At 49.6% G+C, this 24,903-nt stretch overlaps 1 protein-coding gene across 3 annotated transcripts in view; it reads right to left on the reverse strand.

The window, feature by feature from the left end:
* The window catches only part of ST8SIA1 (ST8 alpha-N-acetyl-neuraminide alpha-2,8-sialyltransferase 1), an 89,751-nt gene extending 65,507 nt beyond the window's left edge, over positions 1–24,244 (reverse strand). The window contains exon 1 of one of the 3 annotated variants that reach the window (XM_058805789.1): positions 24,000–24,244. In XM_058805789.1, the coding sequence (XP_058661772.1) occupies positions 24,000–24,244 (245 nt within the window). Of the gene's footprint in view, positions 1–8,893; positions 9,093–16,814; positions 16,847–23,999 lie in introns of those variants that run through there. The other 2 variants (XM_058805790.1, XM_058805791.1) reach the window with 2 other exon arrangements.
* Positions 24,245–24,903: the final 659 nt, after the last annotated feature.

Genomic DNA, 24,903 nt, shown 5'->3' on the forward strand with positions numbered 1-24,903 from the left:
ACAACAATCTTGAGCACTCGTGTGTGCTCTCAGTCAGAAAGGAATAATTTATCCAAAGTCTTTCTCTGATCCAAATCCCAAAGTTACAAAGCAAGAAAGCTTCATAGGAAAATTGAAAAGCACAACAGATTCAAATCCCAACCTATAGCAGGATACTGTGCAGGATCAGGGAGACTGAGCTGCTTGCTGAGCTTGATTAAAACATACGGCATAAACGTTATTGCAGAATGTGCAGGACTGCAGCAGCTTTCAGTCAGCAGCCTCAGCTCACTGCAAGCATTCCTGCACTCACAGGACATAAACAATATAAACAATCTGCTTTTGGTTCAAAGTTCTCGCCAGTTCAGAGAAGACCTCTATGTGAGAGGAATTAATATTGGGATTAAAAAGGCACTGAGGGCCCCCAGACCCAAGAGCAGTTAGGGGACAAATCCCTGCTTGTGAGAGGAGAAATGTTCCTTGGAGAATCTCACTACAAGCCCCTCAGAGTTCCACTGTAATTGGGCACCAGGAGGTCATTAAGCAAAAGGCAGCCTCAGCACTGAGGTCTGAATTCCTTCACAAAACTTTCATAAAACTCCCAAACTGCTGATTCTCTGCCTTAAACTAACAAACTTTGCCGTCTGATCTCAGCCTGCAGACAGTTAATGCCCAATGGCACCCTGGTGTGACTCAAGCCCCAGTCAACAATGACACAGGAGCTATTTTGAACATCCCAAAGGCAGCAAATACAGCAGCAGAAAGAAAGAATGGACAGTTCCGTGGCAGGGGCTGTCAGCCAGGGGGTCACAGCTCTTTATCTGTCTCTCCCAGCTGGGCACCATTTCTGCAGCTGCCCTGGGATGCTGTCCTGCACGGAGCACGGGAGCACCCCCAGCCCTGTGCGAGGCAGGGGGAGCAAAGCTCCTCCTCTCAGCTTTTCCCTTTCACAGCCATGCACTAGAGCTGTGCTGCATTCATGTGAAAGAGCAGAGCGATGGGGAGCCAGCACAGCAGCAAGGCACCTGCACACAGATCCCAGAGGTGGAGGCACCACACCTGGAAGTGTTCAGAAAACAAGGATGGTCCAGAGCACATGGATGGGGAGAGGACAGCAGAGACTACAGCTTGATGCTGCTCCTGCGGGTCCCAGCAAATGCCAGCAGTGCCCTCACGGAACAAGGGCACTGATTCAACCTCTGCACAAAAATGTTAACGTGAGATTTAATATTTCATTACAGTATGGCTTTAATGGAGCGTTAAAATAATGACTGAGGCTCACATCCAAGGCTGAGATAAAAATAATCTGTGAAGTGAACTGCCTTAGTCAGCCTCTGCTCAGCTGCCTGGAGTTAGGTGGCATCATGCTAGAACAGAGCGGGATGTGGCAGCACAGCCTGACACAAACCTTCCCTTCTCATGGCAGCTCCCATCCGCCTCAACCTCCTTTGCTCTGCTTCGGGATCAAATGGAAGCCCGGGGAAAAGAAATACCTGGCTTTGGAGTTTTGGCTGGTGCCAAGACAGAGCCATCAGACCCTCACTCCCAAGCAGGGTTCTGTGGAGCTGCTGGAGTCCAGAGCACACTGATCACTCGGGCTCACTGGGGAGGAGTTGCACAGATCCCTTCAGTGCAATTTATTATTGCCTCCACCTCCATGTCCCAGCAGAGGCAGGGACACCACCAAGGCCCCTGCATCCCTGTTTCCCAGCATCTGCATCCCCTGTGGGAACACTGCAGGGACTAAAGAAACACATCAGCTTCACCACCTCTAACAGCCTCAAAATCTAATCCTGGAATTCTCCTCATTATCTCCTTGCTGTAATGTTTCCATGAGGATAACACATTCCCGTGTTTTTGCAACAAGTGGCAAGGGGAAAAACCAAAATCACTGCTTAATAATGTATTGTCTTTACAAACCCTGATCAGAGTCTGATTTTTTTGGCACTTCACGTCTTGGCTGATTTTTTCATATATTTTCCTCCCTCCTTTAAGAGATCCTTATAGGAGGCTGCTCAAATTTCAACCTCCCCTGTGATGAGCAAAAGGGTTGGAGTTTCCTGAATGTCTTGCTATGAACAAAGCTTTTTTCTCTTGCCATAATTCCTGTGGCCATTCTCTCTTTTTCAAGAGCCACCCCTAAATATGTCATTCTAAATACAGCCTGGAAATATTATTTCTAGGGCAGCTACCCCCTGCTAACTCCAGGCACAAACCGACCTCTCATTACTCCCACATCCCACTCCATCCCAGAACAGACCAAAATCTGGGCTCACATCCCATCTCCCAGAGCAGGCAGCAGCCAATGCCTGCAGCTCTGAGAGAGCCCTCTCAAACACCACATAATGACCATTTTTCTGCCCAGTTTTTGCTCCAAGCTGGCAGCCTGGGAATTTTATGGCACTCCAGAATTCTACGAAGCCATCCAATAACAGTAAAATCACTGGTTCTAGTGCAGTCAGTGGGCTTGGAGCTGCAGCTGACATTTGGCTTCTGAATATTCTGTGCAAACATTGCTGGGTTTGGTCACACACACTGAATTTCTCTTTCCTAGGATTCTCTGTTCCTAAAAAGCTCAACCTAATCCTTGCAACTGGGGATTAGCATGAAGAATTCCGTGGGACTTTAAGGTTCTCATGGTGTTTAAAGCACCTTACTACCTCAGCATACCACCTCACTCAAGATGAAATTGAAAATTATCCTCAGCACAACTGTTTGGGAACATGATCTCAAAACCTCCCCCTAAGAAAGATCAGCTGGAAAGTACCAAATGGATGAGAGAATGGCCAGTGCAAGAGCTCTGGATACCCACAAAAGCACACCCAACTGGGATTTTGGGACAGCAGGCAGAGTTGGAGCTCTAGCTGAGACTCAGAGCTTGGCCAAATCCAACACCTAAATCAGGAATACATTGCTGTGCAGAGGTTCATTTCTGAAAGTACCCAGTTACCAATGCAACAAAAAAGAAATATGAGAAGAGTGGAGAGCACAGAGCAGAACAGAGATAATCTGCTTTACTCCCCTGCCAAGGGCTCTGCAATATGGGAAGATTTTATGAAGAATGAAGTCATGACCGTATTCCTCCTCACATTTATTATTATATTGTTCCTTGGTGTGAAGCCTTCAGCCTATTCCAATGCCTCCTGCAGCAATTCCCGGCGTGTGGACTTTCCAAGGACCATGCAATATTTCCCCAGCTTCCTCAAGAGAGGAAAGTTGTCAGGACAACAGAAAGGCTGCAGGCAGTAAATCATGCCTGGCACTGCAACCTGCATGAAGGCAAGAGGCTGCACTGCAGAGACCACAGAGTAAGGGCAATTAATCGAAACATCTTCATTAGCTCAGCAACAGAGCTGCTGTGACTTTTTAAAGTAAGAAATTAAACTTGAAATTCATGATAATTTGCTACCAATTGTGATAATAGTTGGGGAGAAAACTATGAAATCAAGAACTTGCACATTTTCTCCATCATTGGTATCTTTTTAGAATTTTTCCAGGCTTTTTTGAGGTGCCCAAAAGGGAAACAAAGTATTTTACTTAACATGAGAATATAGTTTTCACTACCTACTTTGGTTTATCCAGAGAATATTTGGGTTTTCATTATCTATTTTAAAATCACTGATCTGTGGTGCCACCCACACAGTATAGTTCACAGTTCTGCTTCCCAGACTGCAAAAGAAATAGAAAACTGTATTTCCATGCTGTGGGATGATATGGCTACCCTATCCTTGCTGCCTTGGCCTTGAGCACACAAACCAGTCTTCCTTCTCCATTGTCATAACAATGTAATTAGACTGATGCTGAGAAAATAAAAGCTCTAGACACTGATTTCAAATGTCCCATCCTGCTTGAGTATATATAATTTGTATATAATTTGCTGGTGCCAAAATTAAAGCATTAAGGATGTTGCTTTTTGCTTATAGTTTAGCCTTAAAGAGTTCTGCAATAACCTTTTGAAGCATAATTTTAGAATGTTGCTTGTATCCTTGAAACTATAGCTTTGGAATATATATAAAGGAAATATGCTTATCTCACACCTCAATAAAGCAGAGAAAAACAGCTTGAGAAGGAAGATGACCATCAGCTCAAGGATTAATAGTTTTGACCAAGGGAAGCTGGACATCCCTGTTATCAGATTTATAGTCTCTGCAATTAAAAGGTGGACACACATCTGGGGAGTTGGACCCCACCAGATGGGATTCATCTTTCTTCTTTTGGAAACAGGACCACCACCACCTGGGGATACTCCTTTGAGATACATCCTGAGAAAAACTAAATCCCAATAGAGCATAGAATTGTGACGTCAAAATTGGGAACAGAAACTGCTGATGAGTAAAAATTGGGAACAGAAACTGCTGAGAAAGCTGATGAGCACCCCTATAAATACCTGTAACCCTCAACTATCAGTGCGCAGCTGGAGGGAAAACTTCCCCCACTGGACCCAGAGCTGTATTGCTCATACTTTACCTTATTAATTAATAAATTGATTGCTACTTGAATTTTGGCCTAGTCAAGCTTCTCATTTATAACACCTCTGATGGCCACAAAGGTCACCCTTAGGGTGGGCTCCATGTCAGCCTGACCTCCCTGATGGCCACAAAGGCAGGAGCGCCCCAGGTACACACACGCACATCCACGTGCCATAGCACACGCACACCTGCCAGCTGCATTCTCTGGTCCAGCTGCTGCAGATGTGGGGAGCCAGAGGTGAGCTCTGAGGAGGGGGCTGCAGCCCCCATGGAGCATCCTGCCTGCCAGCCGCCCCATCTGAGGGGTTCTGCCCACACATCCCTCACCAGATGAGCTGCAGCAGCTGCACTGACAGGAAATTCTGTCACAGAGCGTTCAGAGGGAGGAGATTAATTGCTACACACGCTATCCTTTTTTTTTAATCTTATAAAGCTGGCAGGAGGAGAGCAGATTTCACAGATATGGGGTGAAATTAATGACCAGCTGTCTCACAAAGCAGCAGAACCATCAATGGAGACACAAAGTTACACTGCATGAGGTGCTGCTGCAGGAGGCAAAAATCAGCTGTTCTCACCCACTCCCCCCTTCCTTCCAAGGAAACCACGGCTTGCTTTGTGCCACCTCGAGCGCACAGAAAGAAATATCTGGCCTCAACAAGGGCACAGGGTGGCTGTTTTCTTTCAGGAGAAGGAGATTCACTAAAAATTAATTGAGCAGCTCTAATCTTACATTTGAGCTTGCACTGAAGTGCTGATGGGTCCCCCCTGGATCCAAGCAGTCAATTATCACACCACAGCGACTTCCCCACCTGCTTCTGCAAGCCAGACGAGAGCCCTGTGAGTAATGCTCCTTGCAAAAGGGCCCCTGTGCTCCAAGCCAAAACACTCCATCGAGTGCTCTTCACTGATTTCATCAGTTCAGTCATGCCCCTTGATAAAGAAGGGGAACAAGGCAGAAAGGAAACAAAAAGTTCCTTCATTAGACAGATTTCCTAAAAGCTGAGGCAACAGAAATGAAGAGCAAAGGAAACTCTTACACTTGTCACTCCGAGTGGCTTTTGATGCAAAGCTGTGTGTGACCCAGCAGCCACTGTCACACGTGTGCCAGAGACAAGAATATGCAAAAATACCTCAGGAAAAGGCATGAGAAACCAATATATCTTCAAAGGCATATGGAGGTGCACATCTGGAGAACAGTTTTAACGCACCAAAGATGGATGAATAAATCTGAAGGAACAGACTGAAGGAAGCCCAGATCTGAAGGGAAACTTGTTCCTCTCATTTCTCAGACACTGCTTCCCACATCCCATAACTCTCAATTGTTAGAGTGGAATGAGTTTTGCCTAGCAGCCAGCAGGATGAGCAGATCAGCCAAACAAAATAGGAAACCTTGGGCTTGACCTCTCTCTTTTATCCAGTTTCTCATTAAACTGGTAGGAACTCACTACCCTTAAGACTTCCATAATTCTGTTTCATTTGGATGAAATCTGCCAGTGAGAGAAATGCCTTAAAGTGTGTGGGTTATGATTTGAGATTTCAGTCATATCACATTTCCTACTGACTGAAAAGGCAAAAATAATCCATAAATGCCAAATAATGCCTTGCTTCAGCCTCGTTGAGGTGGACAGTGCCAGAACAGAGTGCTCTTTGTTGCTCCTGTACGCCCAGAATTACACACCAGTTAAGCTGTAAAGGTCTGGTTCTGGGTGAGAGCCAGGATTTAATGCACCACCAAGCACTGACACTGGACTCCACTCACAGCCCTGGTGCTGCCACCTCCAGCATCAGCTCTGCCAGCAGCTGAGCCCAGCTGGCCTGGGACCCAGAGATGTTTGTGAGCTGAGCTCAGGGCTCCTCCTGAGCGCTGGCAGATGGCTCCTAACAGATAAACAAGGGCCGTAAAATCATCAGACAAAATCAGAGCTCTTCATCTCAAACACCCCTTGAACTTGCAGCTCCTCTGTTTGCAGCTACAAGATAAACTTTTGAAATTCTGCTAATCTCTTTTAAACCTTGCCTGAGCACTGGGTGCTTAAGTCACAAATGCAAACACTTTGCTAAAGGCACTGAGTAGATTAAAATAAAGGAAAGACAGATCTAAAGCAGAACCTCTTTTTATCAGAAACTCCAATTCCAGATCCTGTTAAGTCTCTTTTGGTGAAGCCACAGAAAGTTCCATGGCAGTCATCTTGCACTCATGTTGAACTCCATCATAGATGGACTCTTTTGCCTCTTTTCAGAGCTACTGAAAGGAGGTGGGATCTCCCCAGCTCTGGGTAAATGAGTCTGTTCTTACAGGGAAGATCAGCTGAGATGCCTTCATAAATCCCCTCCAGATATCTGTCCCAAGAACAAGAGGCCACACTCCCTGTCTTCACACCTTTGTCTCCTGTAGGCCCAGGGGAACCCAACATTCAAGTTTATTGATGATCATCAGGACTCTGTTACAATGAAACAAAAGCAGAAGCAATTCTGGGTCACAGAGTTTCTTGCTGCTCCTCTCCTACTCCCATTCCCAGGGGCTGAGTGGCAGCTGTGTGCTGCATTAATTGATTTGAGATGGTCACAGCTCCGTTCTGCACTCAGCAAAGTGATTTTTTTCTTTCTGAACATATGTGAGTAACAAACACTGCCTTACTCCTGCTAGCCCCACATTAGAGAGGACAAATGCTGGTGCAGAAGTAGTCTTTTGCCATTTGGTCTAACAGTGCTGCCAGCTCACCAACAACTCTGTAAAATGCTTTCTGTGATTGCTCACAGCATCCCCAAACCTCCTCTCTGTCCTAGGGCACAGGAACCCCAGCAGTCTCTGACGGGAGGTGGGGAAGGGTCCAGGAGACATTTCCTGAGTTCCCTCCCACACCCCTCATTCCTGAGCCTCTCCACTCCTCCAGTGGCCCCAACCCGAGCCAAGCCCCTGTTCAGCCCCAGCTCATCCCTGCTCCCCCAACACCCCCTGGATTCCAGGGGTGCACAACACTGGGAATGCCCTGGCTTGGACTGCAGCAGCGGGGCTCTGGGCACTCCTGAGGCACCCAAACATCGATCCACATTTCTGTCACCTAACAAAGACACGCTGGGGCTCATCATCTGAGCTATTCCAGACCCAAAGGGGTGGCAGAACTTCCCCCAACCCTCAAGAAAGAATTTCCCAGTGCAAGCAAGGAGCATAAACCGGGCTTTACTATAAACATTCACGTGGTGCTGAAAGCAGGGTTTCCAAAACTCGCCCTTCCAAAGCACCCAGATGTTCAGAGGCACCACTACAGCTTGTGAGGGCTCTGAAACAGGCCTTACATATCATATATTGTATAATCCAAACAGCTCCAGCCATCGTCACATGTTCACAACTTTCAGCCCACTGCACGCTGCCATTATCATCCAGCAAATGACAATTGAGCTTCACAACACACCACAAAGTTTGGTGGTTTTGGGGTGGGGAGGTTTCCTGTGCAGGCACGGGGCAGCAGCAGAAGAGGAAAACACAGAGGTGAGCACAAGGGAGGAAGCGTGTTTGAGTCTGTCCTAATCTGACCAGTTTGCTGTGAATAAATCAGAAATGCACAAACCCCATTACCCAGAGCAATCAAACAGCTTCCCAGGGGATAAACATGATTTATGTACTAAGTTCTTACAGGCCTGAAGTCCTGGCAGAAAATGTAATGTATCCAACTTTCCCCTCTGCCCAATCTGATGGCCGTAACAAGCTCACACTCCATGTGAGATTAGAACTCCTAGAAGCAGAGAGGGCATGCTCTGGCTCCCACCCGCCTTGCCAAGATGTTCTGTTTTCCATCCAGCTCTCGTGCCCCCAGCTGTACCATCACATCTCCCCTCATGCCCAGCATCAGGGGGGTCTGGGAACCCGGGGCTTCCAAGGGCAGTGGAACAGCTCCAGGAAATGCTCCTGGCAGAAACCAAGTCTGGAGTTCCACCTTCCCCTCCTCTTTGTGGAGACTTTAGGGACTTCTTTATTCTGAGAGAACACAGCCACAGGATGCATTAGAGTAAAGGTAGTAAACAGGAGCTGCCAAGCACACTACCACAAAGCAAAACACACCACCTTGGAATGCCTGCAGGAGTTATATATATTGCAGCACTGTGAAATTCTAAATTAAAGCCAAGCCTGAAGAGTTTGACATATACAGCCACACATATCACAGGAAACTATTTTGGGAAGTACTGTTGGAATTCCTAAGTTTAATTAGCTGCCATGCTCCAGATTTCACAGACTACCCATAATCCAAAGACATCTAAATATTAAAAATACTTTAACAGGGCTCTGAAAAGATCTGAGGGAGGAATTTCTAAACCAGCTCTTTCCAACAAGACACAAAACTCACACAGGCAGTCTCCCAGGCTAGTGCATCCACCCTGAGTTTGCTTTCACCCAGGAACCCACATCCACCATTCCCAGAGAATGAGGCACAGTGCTGGGGACAAACCTCCTTTAAGAGACTCCAGAAAACCCCTGCATCACAAACTCTGGGTCCACTGGGAGACTTGCGTGTCTGTCCCTGACAGCCTCAGGAAGGGTAACTGTGGTTAACTCTTACATAGTGTGAGTTCTGTTATCATTGTGGTGCACGGATCCCATATCACCAGAGTTTCACACCTCCCCGATGTTTCTGCAGGCAGCTCCTCGAAGCACTGCCTGCTCCCGGTCCTTGCAGCAGCCATCTGACTCCAGAGCCCACCAACCCACTCTTTTATAACACTGTTCTTATTGGCTACAGCTGTGGCCTGTTAACATCAGGCCTGCTCCTAATCTTTAGTAATTGGTCCAGCTGCAACTCTTTGGGGATCAGATGACATTCTATCCCACCTTCATGCTGTATCCTGTCACAGTTAACAGTGCTGTGAGCAGCCTGGCAGCCCCTGGGTGTGCCAGGGATCAGTTTTGGTGCTGGCATTGATGGCTCAGGGCAGCTCAAACACTGCTCACCAGCAGAGAGCCCTGACTGGGGAGATACCACCCATAAAAGCACTGGCCATGGAGCACTGCATTCGGGATGCCCAGGGCAGTGAGGAAGGGAGGAGGCAGACTCTCCAGTTTAGTGACTGATCTGGAACTCGTCACCTGCACTGGAGGAAGCTCAATCCCCCAGGAACACTGTGGGAGCAGGGCTGGGAACAGGAACCCCCAGCCCCAGGACATGCTCTCCATCTGACCCCTCTGTCCCCAGCTTCCTGGGGCAGCTCTGGGCTTGTTCCACAATGAACTGACTGAACCTCTGGCTTTCCTTCCTGCTGCCAAGTAAAGATAAAAATGTGCCCGATCAGGAAGATAAATGTCAGCTCCTGACCTGCACGAGCAGCCTCCCACGCCCTCACCTACAGGATGTGCACTGCACACAAGTCAGCCCAACATGGTTTTTCCTTTGACAGCCTCAGCTCCCAGCCTGACACAGCTGATCTGAGAGCACCCTCCAGATGGGCAGTCCAACTGACACCTTCTAAGGTCTCAAACTCTTCTTGAAAATTCACCTTGCAGCTCAAGCATGCATGACAAGTTACAGAGCTCTACTGAGTCATGACCAGTTGGTCTATGCTACTCATTTCAAGAAACTTATGCAGTGAATTATTTAGGTGAAAAAAAGGATCAGTTCAGAAGCAACAACTGAACCATTTTAGAGAGCAATAATTCAGTTTCCACAGCAATTAAACTGTTTACTACAGGGTTGAAGATGAGCTGTTTAGTTTTCAACAGCATGGTGACATTTTGTTTTCTGGTACAATGTCAACATCTAAAAATCAACCAGATAAAAAAGCAAATTAGTACAAAAAGGGTGTATGAGCCAAAGACGAAACACATTTTTTTAAAGTGATTAAGCAGCAATCTAAGAATAAGACAAATATATTTATGAACTAACCATTCCAAGAACACCTGCACTTCCTTAATTAAGCATAATGAAGGAATTGATTGTTTATGTAAGCTCCAAGAACCTGGAAGGTTGTTGTAAGTAACGAGGTGTTGAACTAAGTTCGTGAAGGCTGAATGAAGTCTGAAAATGCTCAGAACCTGAGACATTGATTTATTTGGAACATCATACTACTCCTCCATGCATTTACTGCATGACTTTCCTGCAGCATTTGGTGCCTAGCCTTGACAGAGACAGCAAACTGAACTTAAAGGACCTCATGTAGTAATTAGTCCTGCTAAAGGCATTTCTGAGTTTTCATGCACTGCAATAAAAGTCCACTATCAGCAGATTTATGCTGCACACCTCTCACAAATCTGCAGATCCCCCCAGGGTTCCCAGACCACTGGGAGTGGGCACGTTTGGAGCAGAAGCTACACAATGGAAGTGCTGGCAGAAGAGAGAGGACAGCAGCACCCAGAGCCAGAGTGTCCCTGCACAGCCAGGGCACACTGGGGACAGGCTGGCATGGCACACAGACCTGCACAGCTCCCTGTCCCTGCCCTGGGACAGGCTGGCATGGCACACAGACCTGCACAGCTCCCTGTCCTGGGACAGGCTGGCATGGCACACAGACCTGCACAGCTCCCTGTCCCTGCCCTGGGACAGGCTGGCATGGCACACAGACCTGCACGGCTCCCTGCCCTGGGACAGGCTGGCATGGCACACAGACCTGCACAACTCCCTGTCCCTGCCCTGGGACAGGCTGGCATGGCACACACCTGCACAGCTCCCTGTCCCTGCCCTGGGACAGGCTGGCATGGCACACAGACCTGCACAGCTCCCTGTCCCTGCCCTGGGACAGGCTGGCATGGCACACAGACCTGCACAGCTCCCTGTCCTGGGACAGGCTGGCATGGCACACAGACCTGCACAGCTCCCTGTCCCGGGACAGGCTGGCATGGCACACAGACCTGCACAGCTCCCTGTCCCTGCCCTGGGACAGGCTGGCATGGCACACAGACCTGCACAGCTCCCTGTCCCTGCCCTGGGACAGGCTGGCATGGCACACAGACCTGCACAGCTCCCTGTCCCGGGACAGGCTGGCATGGCACACACCTGCACAGCTCCCTGCCCTGGGACAGGCTGGCATGGCACACAGACCTGCACGGCTCCCTGTCCCTGCCCTGGGACAGGCTGGCATGGCACACAGACCTGCACAGCTCCCTGTCCTGGGACAGGCTGGCATGGCACACAGACCTGCACGGCTCCCTGTCCCTGTCCTGGGACAGGCTGGCATGGCACACAGACCTGCACGGCTCCCTGTCCCGGGACAGGCTGGCATGGCACACAGACCTGCACAGCTCCCTGTCCCTGCCCTGGGACAGGCTGGCATGGCACACAGACCTGCACAGCTCCCTGTCCCAGGACAGGCTGGCATGGCACACAGACCTGCACGGCTCCCTGTCCTGGGACAGGCTGGCATGGCACACAGACCTGCACAGCTCCCTGTCCTGGGACAGGCTGGCATGGCACACAGACCTGCACAGCTCCCTGTCCTGGGACAGGCTGGCATGGCACACAGACCTGCACGGCTCCCTGTCCCTGCCCTGGGACAGGCTGGCATGGCACACAGACCTGCACAGCTCCCTGTCCCAGGACAGGCTGGCATGGCACACAGACCTGCACGGCTCCCTGTCCTGGGACAGGCTGGCATGGCACACAGACCTGCACGGCTCCCTGCCCTGGGACAGGCTGGCATGGCACACAGACCTGCACAGCTCCCTGTCCCTGCCCTGGGACAGGCTGGCATGGCACACAGACCTGCACGGCTCCCTGTCCCTGCCCTGGGACAGGCTGGCATGGCACACAGACCTGCACGGCTCCCTGTCCTGGGACAGGCTGGCATGGCACACAGACCTGCACAGCTCCCTGTCCTGGGACAGGCTGGCATGGCACACAGACCTGCACGGCTCCCTGCCCTGGGACAGGCTGGCATGGCACACAGACCTGCACGGCTCCCTGTCCTGGGACAGGCTGGCATGGCACACAGACCTGCACAGCTCCCCATCTGGCCCACACAGCCCTGACCTCCCCAGAGCTGCCCCAAAGCCTGGAACCCAGAGTGGCCCAGGAGCTCTGCAGTAGCTGAAAACCCCAGAACAGAAGGCTGGGAGCTCTCTGAACACACATTTTGTACCCATGCAGTGCCAGCAGCATCCCTGATCCCACTGGAGCACACAGTGAAGAGCCACCCCATCAGAAATGCAGTGTCTGCACCCAGCCAGAACCAAGCGTGCCTTGTTCTCCAGTCTCACCCCAAAACCACAGTGACGAGCCCCACTTTGAGACAGAAGTCAAGGAATTGCCTGCTGTAACTCATCATCCCTCAGCCTGGTGCCCCAAAGGACAAACTAACCCTCAGCAAACAAAGTTCACTGCATGCCAAGCCTGCCTAGTTGGCAAAATGCAATCAGAGAATGAAAAAAAACAGAGCAGCAAATGTTGTTTTCCTGTCTTTTTGCTAACCATATGGACATTTTCCCTAGCACAGCTCCTAAGTAGGACAGGTACCAGAGATAGCTGCAGTGAGTGGGCTGTACTCCACATATTTCATCACTCCACTTCCACAGTCATCTCTAGAGCAAAATGATTCTCCTCTCCTGTGGCATGAAAATGCCCTGTGCTATTATGGTTTCATAGCCTCTCTCCTAGCTCTGGCCATTGAAACTGGACCCTCCATTTACTCAAGTGATCTGCTTCCATCTGACACTTGAGCTTCCTCACTGAAATTATCATTTAGCTCACGCTGTTCTAATTAATTGTTACCTCCTTGGGTAACCTTGCTTAACCAACAGAGCAGCCCTTAAATTGTCCACTTCACTGAATGTTTCACCTCACTTGATTGCTGCTCTGATTTAGCCACGTACTTGTTCTCAAATTTCAAACTATGCTCTTCCTCTGCTATTCCGCTTCACATCAATGTTTCTTTGTTTTATTCTCTGCTCTTTGTGTTTCTTCTTCTTCAGTGTCCCCACTGCCACAAACTCCTTGTCTCTACTGTGTTAGGTCCTCTACCAATCTTCCAACATCCCAAGGCTTCTCCAAGAGCATTTTCCTTGCTTCTGGAGCATCCCTTCCACAATCCTTTCCTTCCAGCTGACAGAAGGGCTCTGGCACTTCTCCCAGGAGAAAATTCAGCTTCTAAATAAGAATGGGTGAAGGAAGGCACCTGCCCTGAGAGCAAGGCTAAAGCTGGCAGAGCTGTGCCCTGAGAGCAGCCAAGAGCCAGGACAAGACCAGGGCTGGCAGAGCAGGACAAGGACAAGGCCAGGGCTGGCAGAGCTGTGCCCCTGCCCAGCACCTGCTGCCTCCCACCCCACACTCCTGTCACCAGGGAGGGAAGAAGCTGAGGGATCTGGGACACAGCCAGGGCCCAATTTGCAGCACTATTTATAGAATGTATTACTCTTTCAGTGGGAAGAGCTGCTGGTGACAGCTGAGGTGGCTCTGGACAGGATCCAAAGCAATCCTTTTCCAGAAGAGCAGGGCACAAGCTATTCTGGAGCTGGCATGCCTGCGGTGGTGGCACCTGTAAGTCCCCAAGGGCCAGCAGGCTCGGGCAGCACCAGGAAAGCAGGGAAACCCCCCAAAGGTGTCCCTTTTCCAGAGGAGGTGCATCAGCTTGCTCAGGAATAGCACAAGCCCAGAGCACTCAGAGTGCTTTCCACTGGGAGGTAACTTTCTCAAGGTTTGTGGTCTTTTACAGAATTAACATTTAAAAGCTGCTGCTAAAAAGAGCAAGCAAAAATCCTAACCATCCTTCAGGAGATTTATCCAAGATAAATCAGTACTACTCAGTATGAGGATAAAAGTAAAAATCCACTAAATAAATCATTCAACCTACTTAGTCCTGCAACGAGGCATCTTAAGACAGGAATATTGCCTGAAAGTCGGTTTGAAAATACTTTTAAAATCATGTTTAGGTGCTCAATCACTTGTCCAGAGTGTTTTGGGAGATCTTCCTCTGCAATACATTCAGCCCATTCACTTTAGAGCCAAAAAGGTGACAATGAAATGACAATTCCTGGCTATTTCTTCCTTAAACTGGCTTAAAGCTGGTCTGTTCCTAGCAGTTACCCAGGTTTTTGAGAAACACCTCTACACAGGCAGCAATTCATGAGTGGAAACAACTTCTCAAGACTTTGGGGTTTCTTTTTAATTTCTCTAAGGCAAGACAAGTGATTGCTCTTGAATGGAAAGGAGTAAGAGTCTCACCAGGCAGACTGCAGACACCACCTGAAACCAAACCACAAAGCTGAAAGCTCTGAGAACGAACTGATTCAGCTCCAAAGTGCTGAGAAAGCTCAAATTCACCGAGGGTGAGCCCTGATTTCAGGGACAGACACTGGCCATGCCACAGAAGAGCCCAGCAGCCCACATCCCCACACTGCAGAGGGAACTCTGCTTCTCTCCCTGATGCTGATCTGCTGTTCTGCAGCACATGAGAAAACTGAATTTGTGCTCAATTTGTAAAACCAACGCAACATTTTCCCACAAATAAGGTGGGGAACAACAACAAGCTCAACCCTCTTAGTAGCAATGGCCTGTTAGACAAGCGAAGCACAAAACTGTTTGTTTGTGAGAGAAACAGTTTGTAAATGAGAGAAAGCATCAAAGACCCAAGGCAAAAATAAACATGCTCTCAGCTGCTGGACCCATTAGCAGCTACTGAACTACATTAAATAAGTGTTTTCCACTTGTTCTGTTGTCCAAACAGATCTATCAAAACACACAATTTCCCTATTGAGAGGCTAAGTTCCTTGCTATCGTTGCCATTTGTGGATCAGAAAGCTCCAACAGCTCTCTGCCATTCCCTTCTGGATACACTGAAGGCAATGGCTGGAACAGGACGGGAAGGATAACAACCCCATGTGCATTTTCACTGCCTCATCCAGCTGGGCACACACAAACCTGGAGAAGCCCAGCATTTGTCCATAAGGCTCAGCAAGTGTCTTGGTGCTGGATGCCTGCTGGCTGCCAAGACAAAATGCTCAATAATGTGACCTATGAAGGAATGCCCAGATTGGTTTTGTTTCTCTTATTCCCTTCACTGTTGCAGCTTCCTTAATTAAAAAACACATCTAATTATAGGCTGATATGTAATTCTCACTATGGCAATCCCTAGCACTTAAAAACTGTGAGTCAGGCCCCCAAAATGATGATTAAGCACAGAAATGAGGCATCTGAGTTACAACAACCCACACTGGATTTTTACTTGCCTTTTGGGGGCCAAGCCACCATTCACATTTCCAGCACTTCCCTGCAGTTATGAGGGCTGAACATTCAGTTTCGTTTCCACGCCATGAAAGCAGGACTGTCACAGGGTCCTGATTGCAGGAGCTGGCACAGCTTTACAAGGGTGGGCACTCTCCAGGTTACACGGAGTGCCCCCAGCTCACATCCTTCAGTGTCCTTTGCTCTGAGGGAGGAGTGAGCATCCCCAAGCCAGGGGAAATGCTGCAGGGCATCCCCTGGCCTGAAAACAGCTGGGATCCTGGTCCTTGGCAAAAGCTGCCCTCCTCATAAACCCTAAATACTGACCACCACAGTGACAAGCCCTAAACTCCTCTCCAGGTAACTGTGAATTGTGGTAGATATAGAAACCTTCTGAGAACTTACAGGTGAGCTATCTGCTTTACAGACAGGTAGACAGACCAAAGCTTCTCAACCCATTTCTTAATTCTATCATAAAAATTACAGAGTCTAAGAGCAAATAAAAATGAAATACAGTATATATTTATCTCAAAATTATTTTTCAAATCAATCTCCAAACAAGCTGTATACAGAGTGTTCACGCCATCATTCCCATTTTCATCTGATCTAGCAGCATTCCTCTGCTCCTGCCTCATGAATATTGCATCTCCTTTCTAGCCCATGTTACAGCCACACCCTAGAGAAATTAATTCTCATGCTTTTTACATTGCCATTAGGTACTGAATAGCACAACACAGGAGACTGCAGGGTCTGAACCTCACTCAGACAAATTAGAAGGGAACACTGCCTGAGTGGATGGCAGTAAATCACCCTCAAGGAGCAGGGATAATCTATAGACTGCATTCCAATCAGGAATGTCTGCTGCAGCACTCACTACTGTAGGCTCAGATGTGACAGAGCTCACAGGTGCAGCAGCAAATCTGAAATTCACCAGTAGCTGGCAATTCATTCTTTGTACTGTAAGCAACTGTGAGCTACTATCCAGGAACAGGATTAATATCCCTAGTGAATGCTACACAATACAGAGCTCTCCTATTCTCTCTGAAGTAGATAAATGCTTCACTGGAAGTCATAGAAAGAAGAAAAATACTGAAACAAATGCATTTCCCACATGACAAGCAGCGAGCTGGTGCCCAAGGGTGTAGCAGCAGGGAGAGCTGTACCCACCAAACCCTGAGCTCAGTTATTGGGGCACCCTGCAGGAACAGCCACACAGGCTGGCACTTACCAGGAAATCCTTCCTTGGCACAGCAGGGCAGCCACAAGCAGCACCCAGGGAGGCTCTGAGGGTCTGCATCGCCCTCCAGCCCAGGCTTTGTGCCCTGCTGCTGATGCCCTGCACCTGCGTGCCCTCTGTGCCCCTCAGTGCTGCTCACCTGTGGGCACAGCTGGGGCCAGTGGGGGATGATTGGGCACAGCCCACCCCAATCACCCCTATCTCTGCGCCTACAAAAAACATTCCTTCCCATTAACAACTGCACTGACACGTGGGAAACCCACCCCATCCATCAAAATTCATCATCTGCACAGCCGGGATCTCACTGCACACGTTCCTGGAAGGAAAATCCTTCTGAGCACAGAATGTCTCTCTGCAAGCTTATGGCATTGTAAAAATAATAACTTCTGGGCAAGGATGATTATTCACAGAATTCCCAACCAGCACCAGTGGTGACCTAGACCTGAAGCTGAGTTACAAGAGATAACCATGCCATGCACATAGTTCCTTAATTCCCTTTATAACTCCGCTTCCTTTGCTGTACAGAATCCATGGGAACCAAAGCCCAGTGTCCCTGCAGCTCAAAGCAGGGGCAGTGAAGCCCAGATGAGTAACCCCAATAGTCCCCATCCCATTTGCCATTAGACCTAAATCTGACTGCCTCACGAGAAAGGCAGAGAGCTTTGGGTTCAGGATCACCACTCACCGTGTATTTCAGCCTTTTGGACTGGTGTCCTCAACTCTCCTGGATTTCTGAGCACTGCCCAGAGCAGAGGGTCCCTCCTCGCCCTGCCCTGGGACACCACCAGAACAAGGGAACCTCCAAACCTTGTTCAGCACCAGCACAACAAGGGAACCTCCAGACACTGAGGCAGATGGAACAGAATTCCCAGAACTGACATTTGGCCAAGATGGACCACATAGGAAACCACTAAAATCTTTTCACTGGAGAAAATAAAATTTGTCTTTCATCTCTGACAGGAAATACAAAGCTGTTATTTCCCTATTACAGCAACGGCCACTCCTGGCATTCCAGAAATATGCAGAGCAAGTTTTTCCCACCAGAAAGCAAGGAAAATAGCTGATGATGTTTTCCCAGCACTCCTTAAAGTACAGGAGATCTATATAGCAACTATTAAATGAGAGCTGGTGGTGCTTCCTCAGAGCAGAGGCAAGCTGATAAGCATAGCCTTTATCTTGCTGATAGGTGAAGGCAGAGTCTGGAATTTACCTGGAAAGCCTGACAGCCAACTGCTGGAACATCAAGGATGCAAAACAACAGATGCCCTGATGAGCAGTGGGAGCTGCAGGAGGCAGGACAAGGGTACTGATAGCTCAGATGGGGACGGAGAGAGGAGTAAATAATTTCACAGAGTTCTCTGTATCACTGCTGTGAACGTTAATTGGACATTAATTATAAAAGGTGCCACTCCAATAGTCTGGGGCTGCCCTTGAAGCTGAGGAGGGCCTCAAGCAGCTCAAGAATGGGAATTGAGTGAAGAACAGGAGCAGGGGAAAATAGAGGGAAAAGTATAAACACAATGGTTGTTCAGGAAATGTTCAGGATGCTTTCAGCAAACATGAAAGACATTAAAAATGTTAACCATTTCTATTCAGCTGTTCCCAGCAGCTCTAAAAGCCTCACTGTAGCCACATCTCCATTTGAAAAGAGCATCTCCAAACCAAGAAATTAAGGAGGGCATTTTCTAGCAAATGGAACAAAAGTCAAAATAAAAGTCTGTGGATGTAATGCAATAACAACAAAAAGCCCACACCATTCTGCTAGCCATAAAATATTGTATAACAATCTCATTTCATAACTTTCACCTTTATCCCGAATGGAGCAGCGGGAAAGTGACCTCCAAAGCCCTGCTGAAAGCTGGGATTTAATTCTCCACAATATAATTCACCTTGTTAAAAATTTCAAATACCACTAAGGTCAAGGCAGCGGGCACAGCTTCTCCGGGAAGCTCAGAGCTTCTGTAGCAAACACTTCACAGAAAAAATGCTTTGCCAGGGTCCAGGGACTTATCAGTGCCTTGTCCACCCCATCTGCTGCTTATCTAATCAGGTGAAATTCCCAGACCTGGGAGAAGAACCTCTGGTATCTGTATGTAAAAACTGTGGCATGACAAAAGCTGAATCCACACTGAGGTTTACAAACACCACTCAGCTTGGATTAATGCGCTTCAGTCTGAATGTAACTGTGTGCAGCTGTGTTAAAATGATTTGGCATCAGGAGCAATTTCCTTGCATTCTGAGAACCCCATGCAGCATACAGAAAAAGATTAACATATGCCCGGGGATTTAAAATTTCAGTATTTTTTTGGTGGTCAGAAAACCAGAACAACAGAAGAGTGCAGTCCAAACAGCTTCTTCATTTCAGTGAGGTTCATCCACACTGGGCAAAGACCAATTCTAAAGGGTGAAAGACAATTAATTTTCCATGCATCTACCTACCAGCAACTAGCCTCAAAAGTAGGAATTTTCATACATGCCACCGAACACACATCAAATGGCAGCACCACTCTTGGCCGCCGTGAGGATGAAAATGACCAAGAAAGGAACAGATCCCTCACTGCTCCGTTGCGTGGGTGATGCGTGGCCCCGCACAGCACAGAAAGGGGAAGGCTACGTGGGCACATCCATACGCGCACAGGGCTGGCGTGCACAGAGCAGCTTGGGGCCAGCTGGGTAACCTGCATTCAGCACAGTGCCCACAGCCTGGCCGGGGCTCTGGCTGCTCCCGCTGACAGGAAAGGAGCCTCAGGGGGCTGCCGCAGCCCCCCATACCTACTGGCACACCGGGGTTTGTACGGCCCGGGGGAAAGCAGCGATCCAGCACGGTGCAGGACCCCAGGGACCCCAGCAGCCTGTTTCATCAGCACTCACAACCACAGCCTGCAAGGAAATGCTGCTTGGGGTCAAGGAAGGAGAGAGCGGGAGCTGCTCGAACTCGGGCATTTAAATCAGTTCCTACCTTGCCAGCACAGCTCTCCTCTGCAAAGACACTGTGAGCTAACTCAGATCACTATTCCTCATGGTTTTCATGTCATTCAGGGATCCACCTTGAAGATATGGAGCCAAGCCTCTCTACAGCTTGCTTTCCTCATCACAGCCTCCAAATAGTAACATGCAGTAAGAACATTTCCTTCCTCTCACCTTTAACCTGCTCTCCAAAACTGTACCTCTCCACCAAAATAACTCATCTCAGCTGGAAACACAAATTGCAAATACTCCATTTACCACTAGTGAAGCAAATACTACGGCAACAACAACATCATCAAGTAAAATGTTGATGAAAACACAGCCAGGAAGCAGCACCAAGGACAGAAAAATGAACTGGATTTGGCTCAACACGTGGGCATGTCCATGAGTTTCAGGGCACAGAGGCAGAACTAACCCAATCCAGCACCTCCCAGGTGTGTTCCTAGCTCTGTCCTTCATATGCATCCAGGGAAAGCAGGGATAAATATGTATCTGGTGAAGCTGTTTAAGAAGGCCAAACTCTCATCTAAAGATAGCCCGAGCAATACAAAGCTTAATCTCAGATTTGCCTTAATCTCAGAAATAGCCAGTGAGAACCCCCAGACTCGTGTAATTTACAGTGCTGCCAGAAAAAGAGAAGGAAAAACCCATCTGAATAAGGAAACCTTGCTGACTCAGCCATGGGGGAGTGACCTGGAATTGCATCCCTGTGCTCATGAATCCAGGATGAGCAGTGCTGTGCTTGGGATTCCTGGCTCTATGGAGCTTGTCAGGCAGATAAAAAGATCCAGGTCTGCCTTTAATGAATTGCAGTATTTTAAACAGAATCATCCTAAAGGTATTACTGTATGCAATTACTTCTGCAAATAACAGACAACAAGTAAAAACATTTTGCCTAAATAATCCCAGCACCACTAGGCCCTAAAAAACCCCTAAGCAATCTGTAAAAACAATTAGGGCTCAATAACATTAACCACCTCAGAGGATGACAAGCCATTATACTGGAGGCACATTAGACACAGTAGCTATTAGTGGCTCTAATGACGGTCTTACTCCTCTTTTGACCACTTTGCAGCTCAAAACTGAGCAGTTTTACCATCTGACTGACAGAATACTCAGCGTTTGTCAGACAGGAGATGCTTTCACTGTATGACTACCCTCAACCTCTCAAAATTGAAAGGCATCCATGGCTAATCATGCAGGTATTTATATGTGAAAAGCAGTTCTGGAAATGCATTCAAACACAAAACCCCCACTGAATCGTTCCAGGAGAACCAGGCCAGTCTGGGGTCCTGCATAAGGGGCCACATCTTTCCTGAAGGTTTCTGGCTCTGCAGAGAGGAGAAGGAAGGAGCAGTGGGGACTGAGGGGCCTTTGGCTGCTCCCAGCTGACAGGAAAGGACTTTAGATAAGAGCTTGGCCCTTCTTAAAGCAGCACTCGGCTGCCAGGGTTCAACCCAAACTACCCCAAATTACCCCAGTGGTTTGGCTGAACTTGCCAAGTCACTCAGGGAAGTTGTCCTTGGTACAGAAGGCGAAGGGGAATAGTCTTTCTGAGGCTTGAAAAATATGATTTCATCAAATCAATTAGCCAAGATCCACTTCAGCAAGGGGAGTCAGTGAGTCTAGGGGAGGAGAAAGTCCCAAACCCAGCAGGGGTTTGCTCTGTGCAGAAAGAGCCTGGCTACACAATGCCACAAGTGCCACTCTGTTACACAAAGCAGAACTGGATTCTTAGCCCAGATTAATTCCAATTTATGCTTCAAACTGAGTGAAACCAAAATTGCCTGTTAACCAGAATGTGGCAGAAAGGCTAGGGAGAACAGCAATTAACACTGTTCTTCAGTAATACTTTATTAATAATACATTAACGAATACTTAATATTAGACTATTATGGAAAGCCATATTACTTGAAAGTTCACATGCAGGTTTTCTGTGAAGCTCTATCCCTCCTTTCCCATTCCAACAGAGACTGACATTCTCTGGAATTTTCCAGCAGAAAGTTAAATTTGGAGTTTTTACAGCTGGCTTGGTTAGGGACAGCAGGAGCAGAGCAAAGAGTTTCTGTAAACCTCAAATATACAGCAGCTTGCCTGACATGGGCTTCAAAATCTTTCATCATGAAGAGAAGCAAATTAAAGCAGCAAAAATAGAGTTCCAATCCACAAGTGTTGGAATAATACAGTTTACTATACTCACTACACATCTCCACCACACAATTTCTCTTTAAAACTACTTTTAAAGCAGGTTGATTTAAAGTTCATTGTATTTAGCACTGTAAGAACTCATCAAGAGGCTCAGACAAGAAACAACAGCTCCTTTTACTGCATGAGACTCTCCTCAATAGCATCTGTGAGATAATCACTGTGCTTGGAGAGTAGAAAAACATGTGGGCAAGGGGAATAGCTGGTAAGCCACACAGAGTTTCTTACTAAACCATGTGGTGGAAATGATCTGAAACTGCTCTGTAAACTGGAGCTGCAGCAGCACTACCACTTTACAAACATTTTGTTTACTAACATGACAACTAACAGACCAAACTCTTTCCTACATAACCCATGGGGCAGTTTTTTAAAAAGCTGGATTCATCTACCCCCAGAAATGGGGGAATTTGGTGCACAGGATCAAGATTAACTAATAGTCAAGAAGATCAATGTAGCTTCTCGTGTTAGTTAAGTGCTTTAGGAGAGGGATCCTGGACCTGGACCTTATTGCTAGCTCTGTATTAAAGGGAGGACTTCTTCCAGGCCTGCCTAATGAGACAGTATCAGCACATTCCTGCTCATCACCCACCACTGCTCAGACCTCCTCCAGGCTCTGGGGGCTACCCAACACATGTGCATTTCAAGAACTGCTAGGATTCTGTTATCCCAACAGACAAGATATAAAGCTTGATATTAACATCAGCTCCGCTTCCTGACAAAGGTAAATACATTCAGAAAATACTGAAGAACTTAAAATAAAACTGTATGCCACTTAAAAACAAACAAAAATATTTTTAAAAAGGAAAATAAGTCCCTTGAATTTTGGATCTGATTCATTTTACTGAAGAGGATATTTCTGGAGGCATTCGGATTACCACTCACTCTCATCTATACTTTGCTACTTGCTACAGGGACAAAAAGCCAGCTTCCCTCCGGGAAAGGGAGGGAGATCTGCCTCTCTTCCAATTGCCTGTATTGTACCCAAACATGTGAGGAATTTTTGAGGGGATGCAGGTCTCCACTGCAGCCGCGTTTAAAGGAGAGTGATTAAAGATTCCTGCCCAGCGCAGGGACTCGCTGTGTTTCCTCGGCTGGCAGCGGGGGCAGCTCGGCTGCAGCTTCCCCCTTTCGTGTGCAGCTGGGCAAAAGGCGAAACGAGCCCCAGGGATTATCGCCATTTCCCAGCCACGTCAGGAGCAGAGAGGAGAGAGACAAGGTGCCTTTTCACGTGGCTTCTGTAACAAACCGCACAGAGCCCAGGAGCAGCGCCGAGCCTCCCGAGGCTGCTCGGATACACATCCACGGAAACCTTCCCTGAGCATCCCGGGCTGTGCGCAAAAACACCCATCCCTGAGCACTCCGGGTTCCCTGCAAAAACATCCATCCCTGAGCATTCCGGGTTCCCTGCAAAAACATCCATCCCTGAGCATCCCGGGTTCCCTGCAAAAACATCCATCCCTGAGCATCCCGGGCTGTGTGCACGGACATCCATCCCTGAGCATCCGGGGAGCCGCACGGGCTCTCTGCACAGACATCCCTGCACATCCCGAGTTCTCTGCACAGACACCCCTGAGCATCACGGGCTCTCTGCACATACATCATTCCCTGCACATCCCGGGAGCCGCACGGGCCGGGCTCTCTCCGGGCAGCCCCGGGCTTTGTTGGCAGCCCCGGAGCTTTGTTCGGTGCCTCAGATATCCGCCAAGCAGACGCATCCCATTGTTCGGGCGCCGCCGCAGCCTCGGAGCCCTCACCCCGCTGGCAGCGCATCCCTGCGGGGCCGAGCCTCCATCCCCGCGCCGAGCCCCTTCCCCCCGCAGCCAGCGGAGCCACCCCAAAAAAGTCCTGTGGGGCAGGAGGGGCCCTGCCCGCCCGCCGTGACAGAACAAAGGGTCGGGGCAGAAGAAATAAAGTTTGGGGCTCGGCGCGGCCGGGCGGGCTCCGGGCGCGGCTGGCGGCCCCCGCTGCCCGTCCCCGCTGCCCTTGGGCCGCGCACGGCGGTACCTGAACAGGGCGACCGCGGTCTGGTTCCTCCTCCACGCCTTGCCCTGCTGCAGCAGCACGCCCTGCACGATCTCCTTCTCGTCGGGCAGCCGGTACACCGGGAACACGTAGAGCCAGCAGAGCACGAAGACGCCCAGGGCGCTGGCGCCCACGGGCAGGCGGGTGCGCGGCCACTTCCACGGCAGCCCCGCCATCCTCCTCCTGCTCCCGCAGCGCCGCCGCGGCTCCGGGCCGCGCTCCGACATCAGGCCCGCGCCATGCGGGGCCGCGGGCGGGGGCCCGGCCCGGCGCGGCTCGGCCCGGCTCAGCTCCGCTCAGCCCCGCCGCCGCCCGCCGCCATCGCCGCGGGGGAGCGGGGCTGCTGCTGCCGCTGCGGCTCGCTGCTCTCTCGGCGGCGGTGGCGGCTGCCGCCCTTGCTCACAGTCATTTGGTCCCTCGCGTTCCCCGCCAGATGATGCTCCGCCGCTCCCCGCCCTCCCTCCGCCTCCTGCCGAGCCCCTCGCTGAGCACCGACCCGGTAAATTTCCGCCGGGGGAGGGAGGGAGGGAGCGGAGACCTCGGTGCTGCGGGGTCCGCTCGGCGCCACGCCCGCCCCGCCGCGGGCACCGAGCGAGGGGGGAACGCGGCAGCTCCGCTCCGGCCTCGGCTCGCTCCCACCGGCTGCTCTCCCTCCCTCCCCTTCCCTGCCGGCGCCTGGCTCCCTTCCCCGGTAGAGGCCGCAGCTTCTCCAAGGCGCCCCGGCGGCACCGACCCCCGCCCGCCCCGGCCCGGCCTCCCTCCCCCGCCGGGAGCCCCCCGGACCGGCCTCGGCCCCAGCCGAGAGCCCCGGACCGCGATCCCCGCCCGCTCAGAGCGTGTCCCGCACGAAGGACATGCCACAGAAATATCCGCGGGTTCAGGGGCT

This window comes from Ammospiza caudacuta, chromosome 5 (genome assembly GCF_027887145.1).
Source record: "Ammospiza caudacuta isolate bAmmCau1 chromosome 5, bAmmCau1.pri, whole genome shotgun sequence".
Classification (NCBI taxonomy): domain Eukaryota; kingdom Metazoa; phylum Chordata; class Aves; order Passeriformes; family Passerellidae; genus Ammospiza; species Ammospiza caudacuta.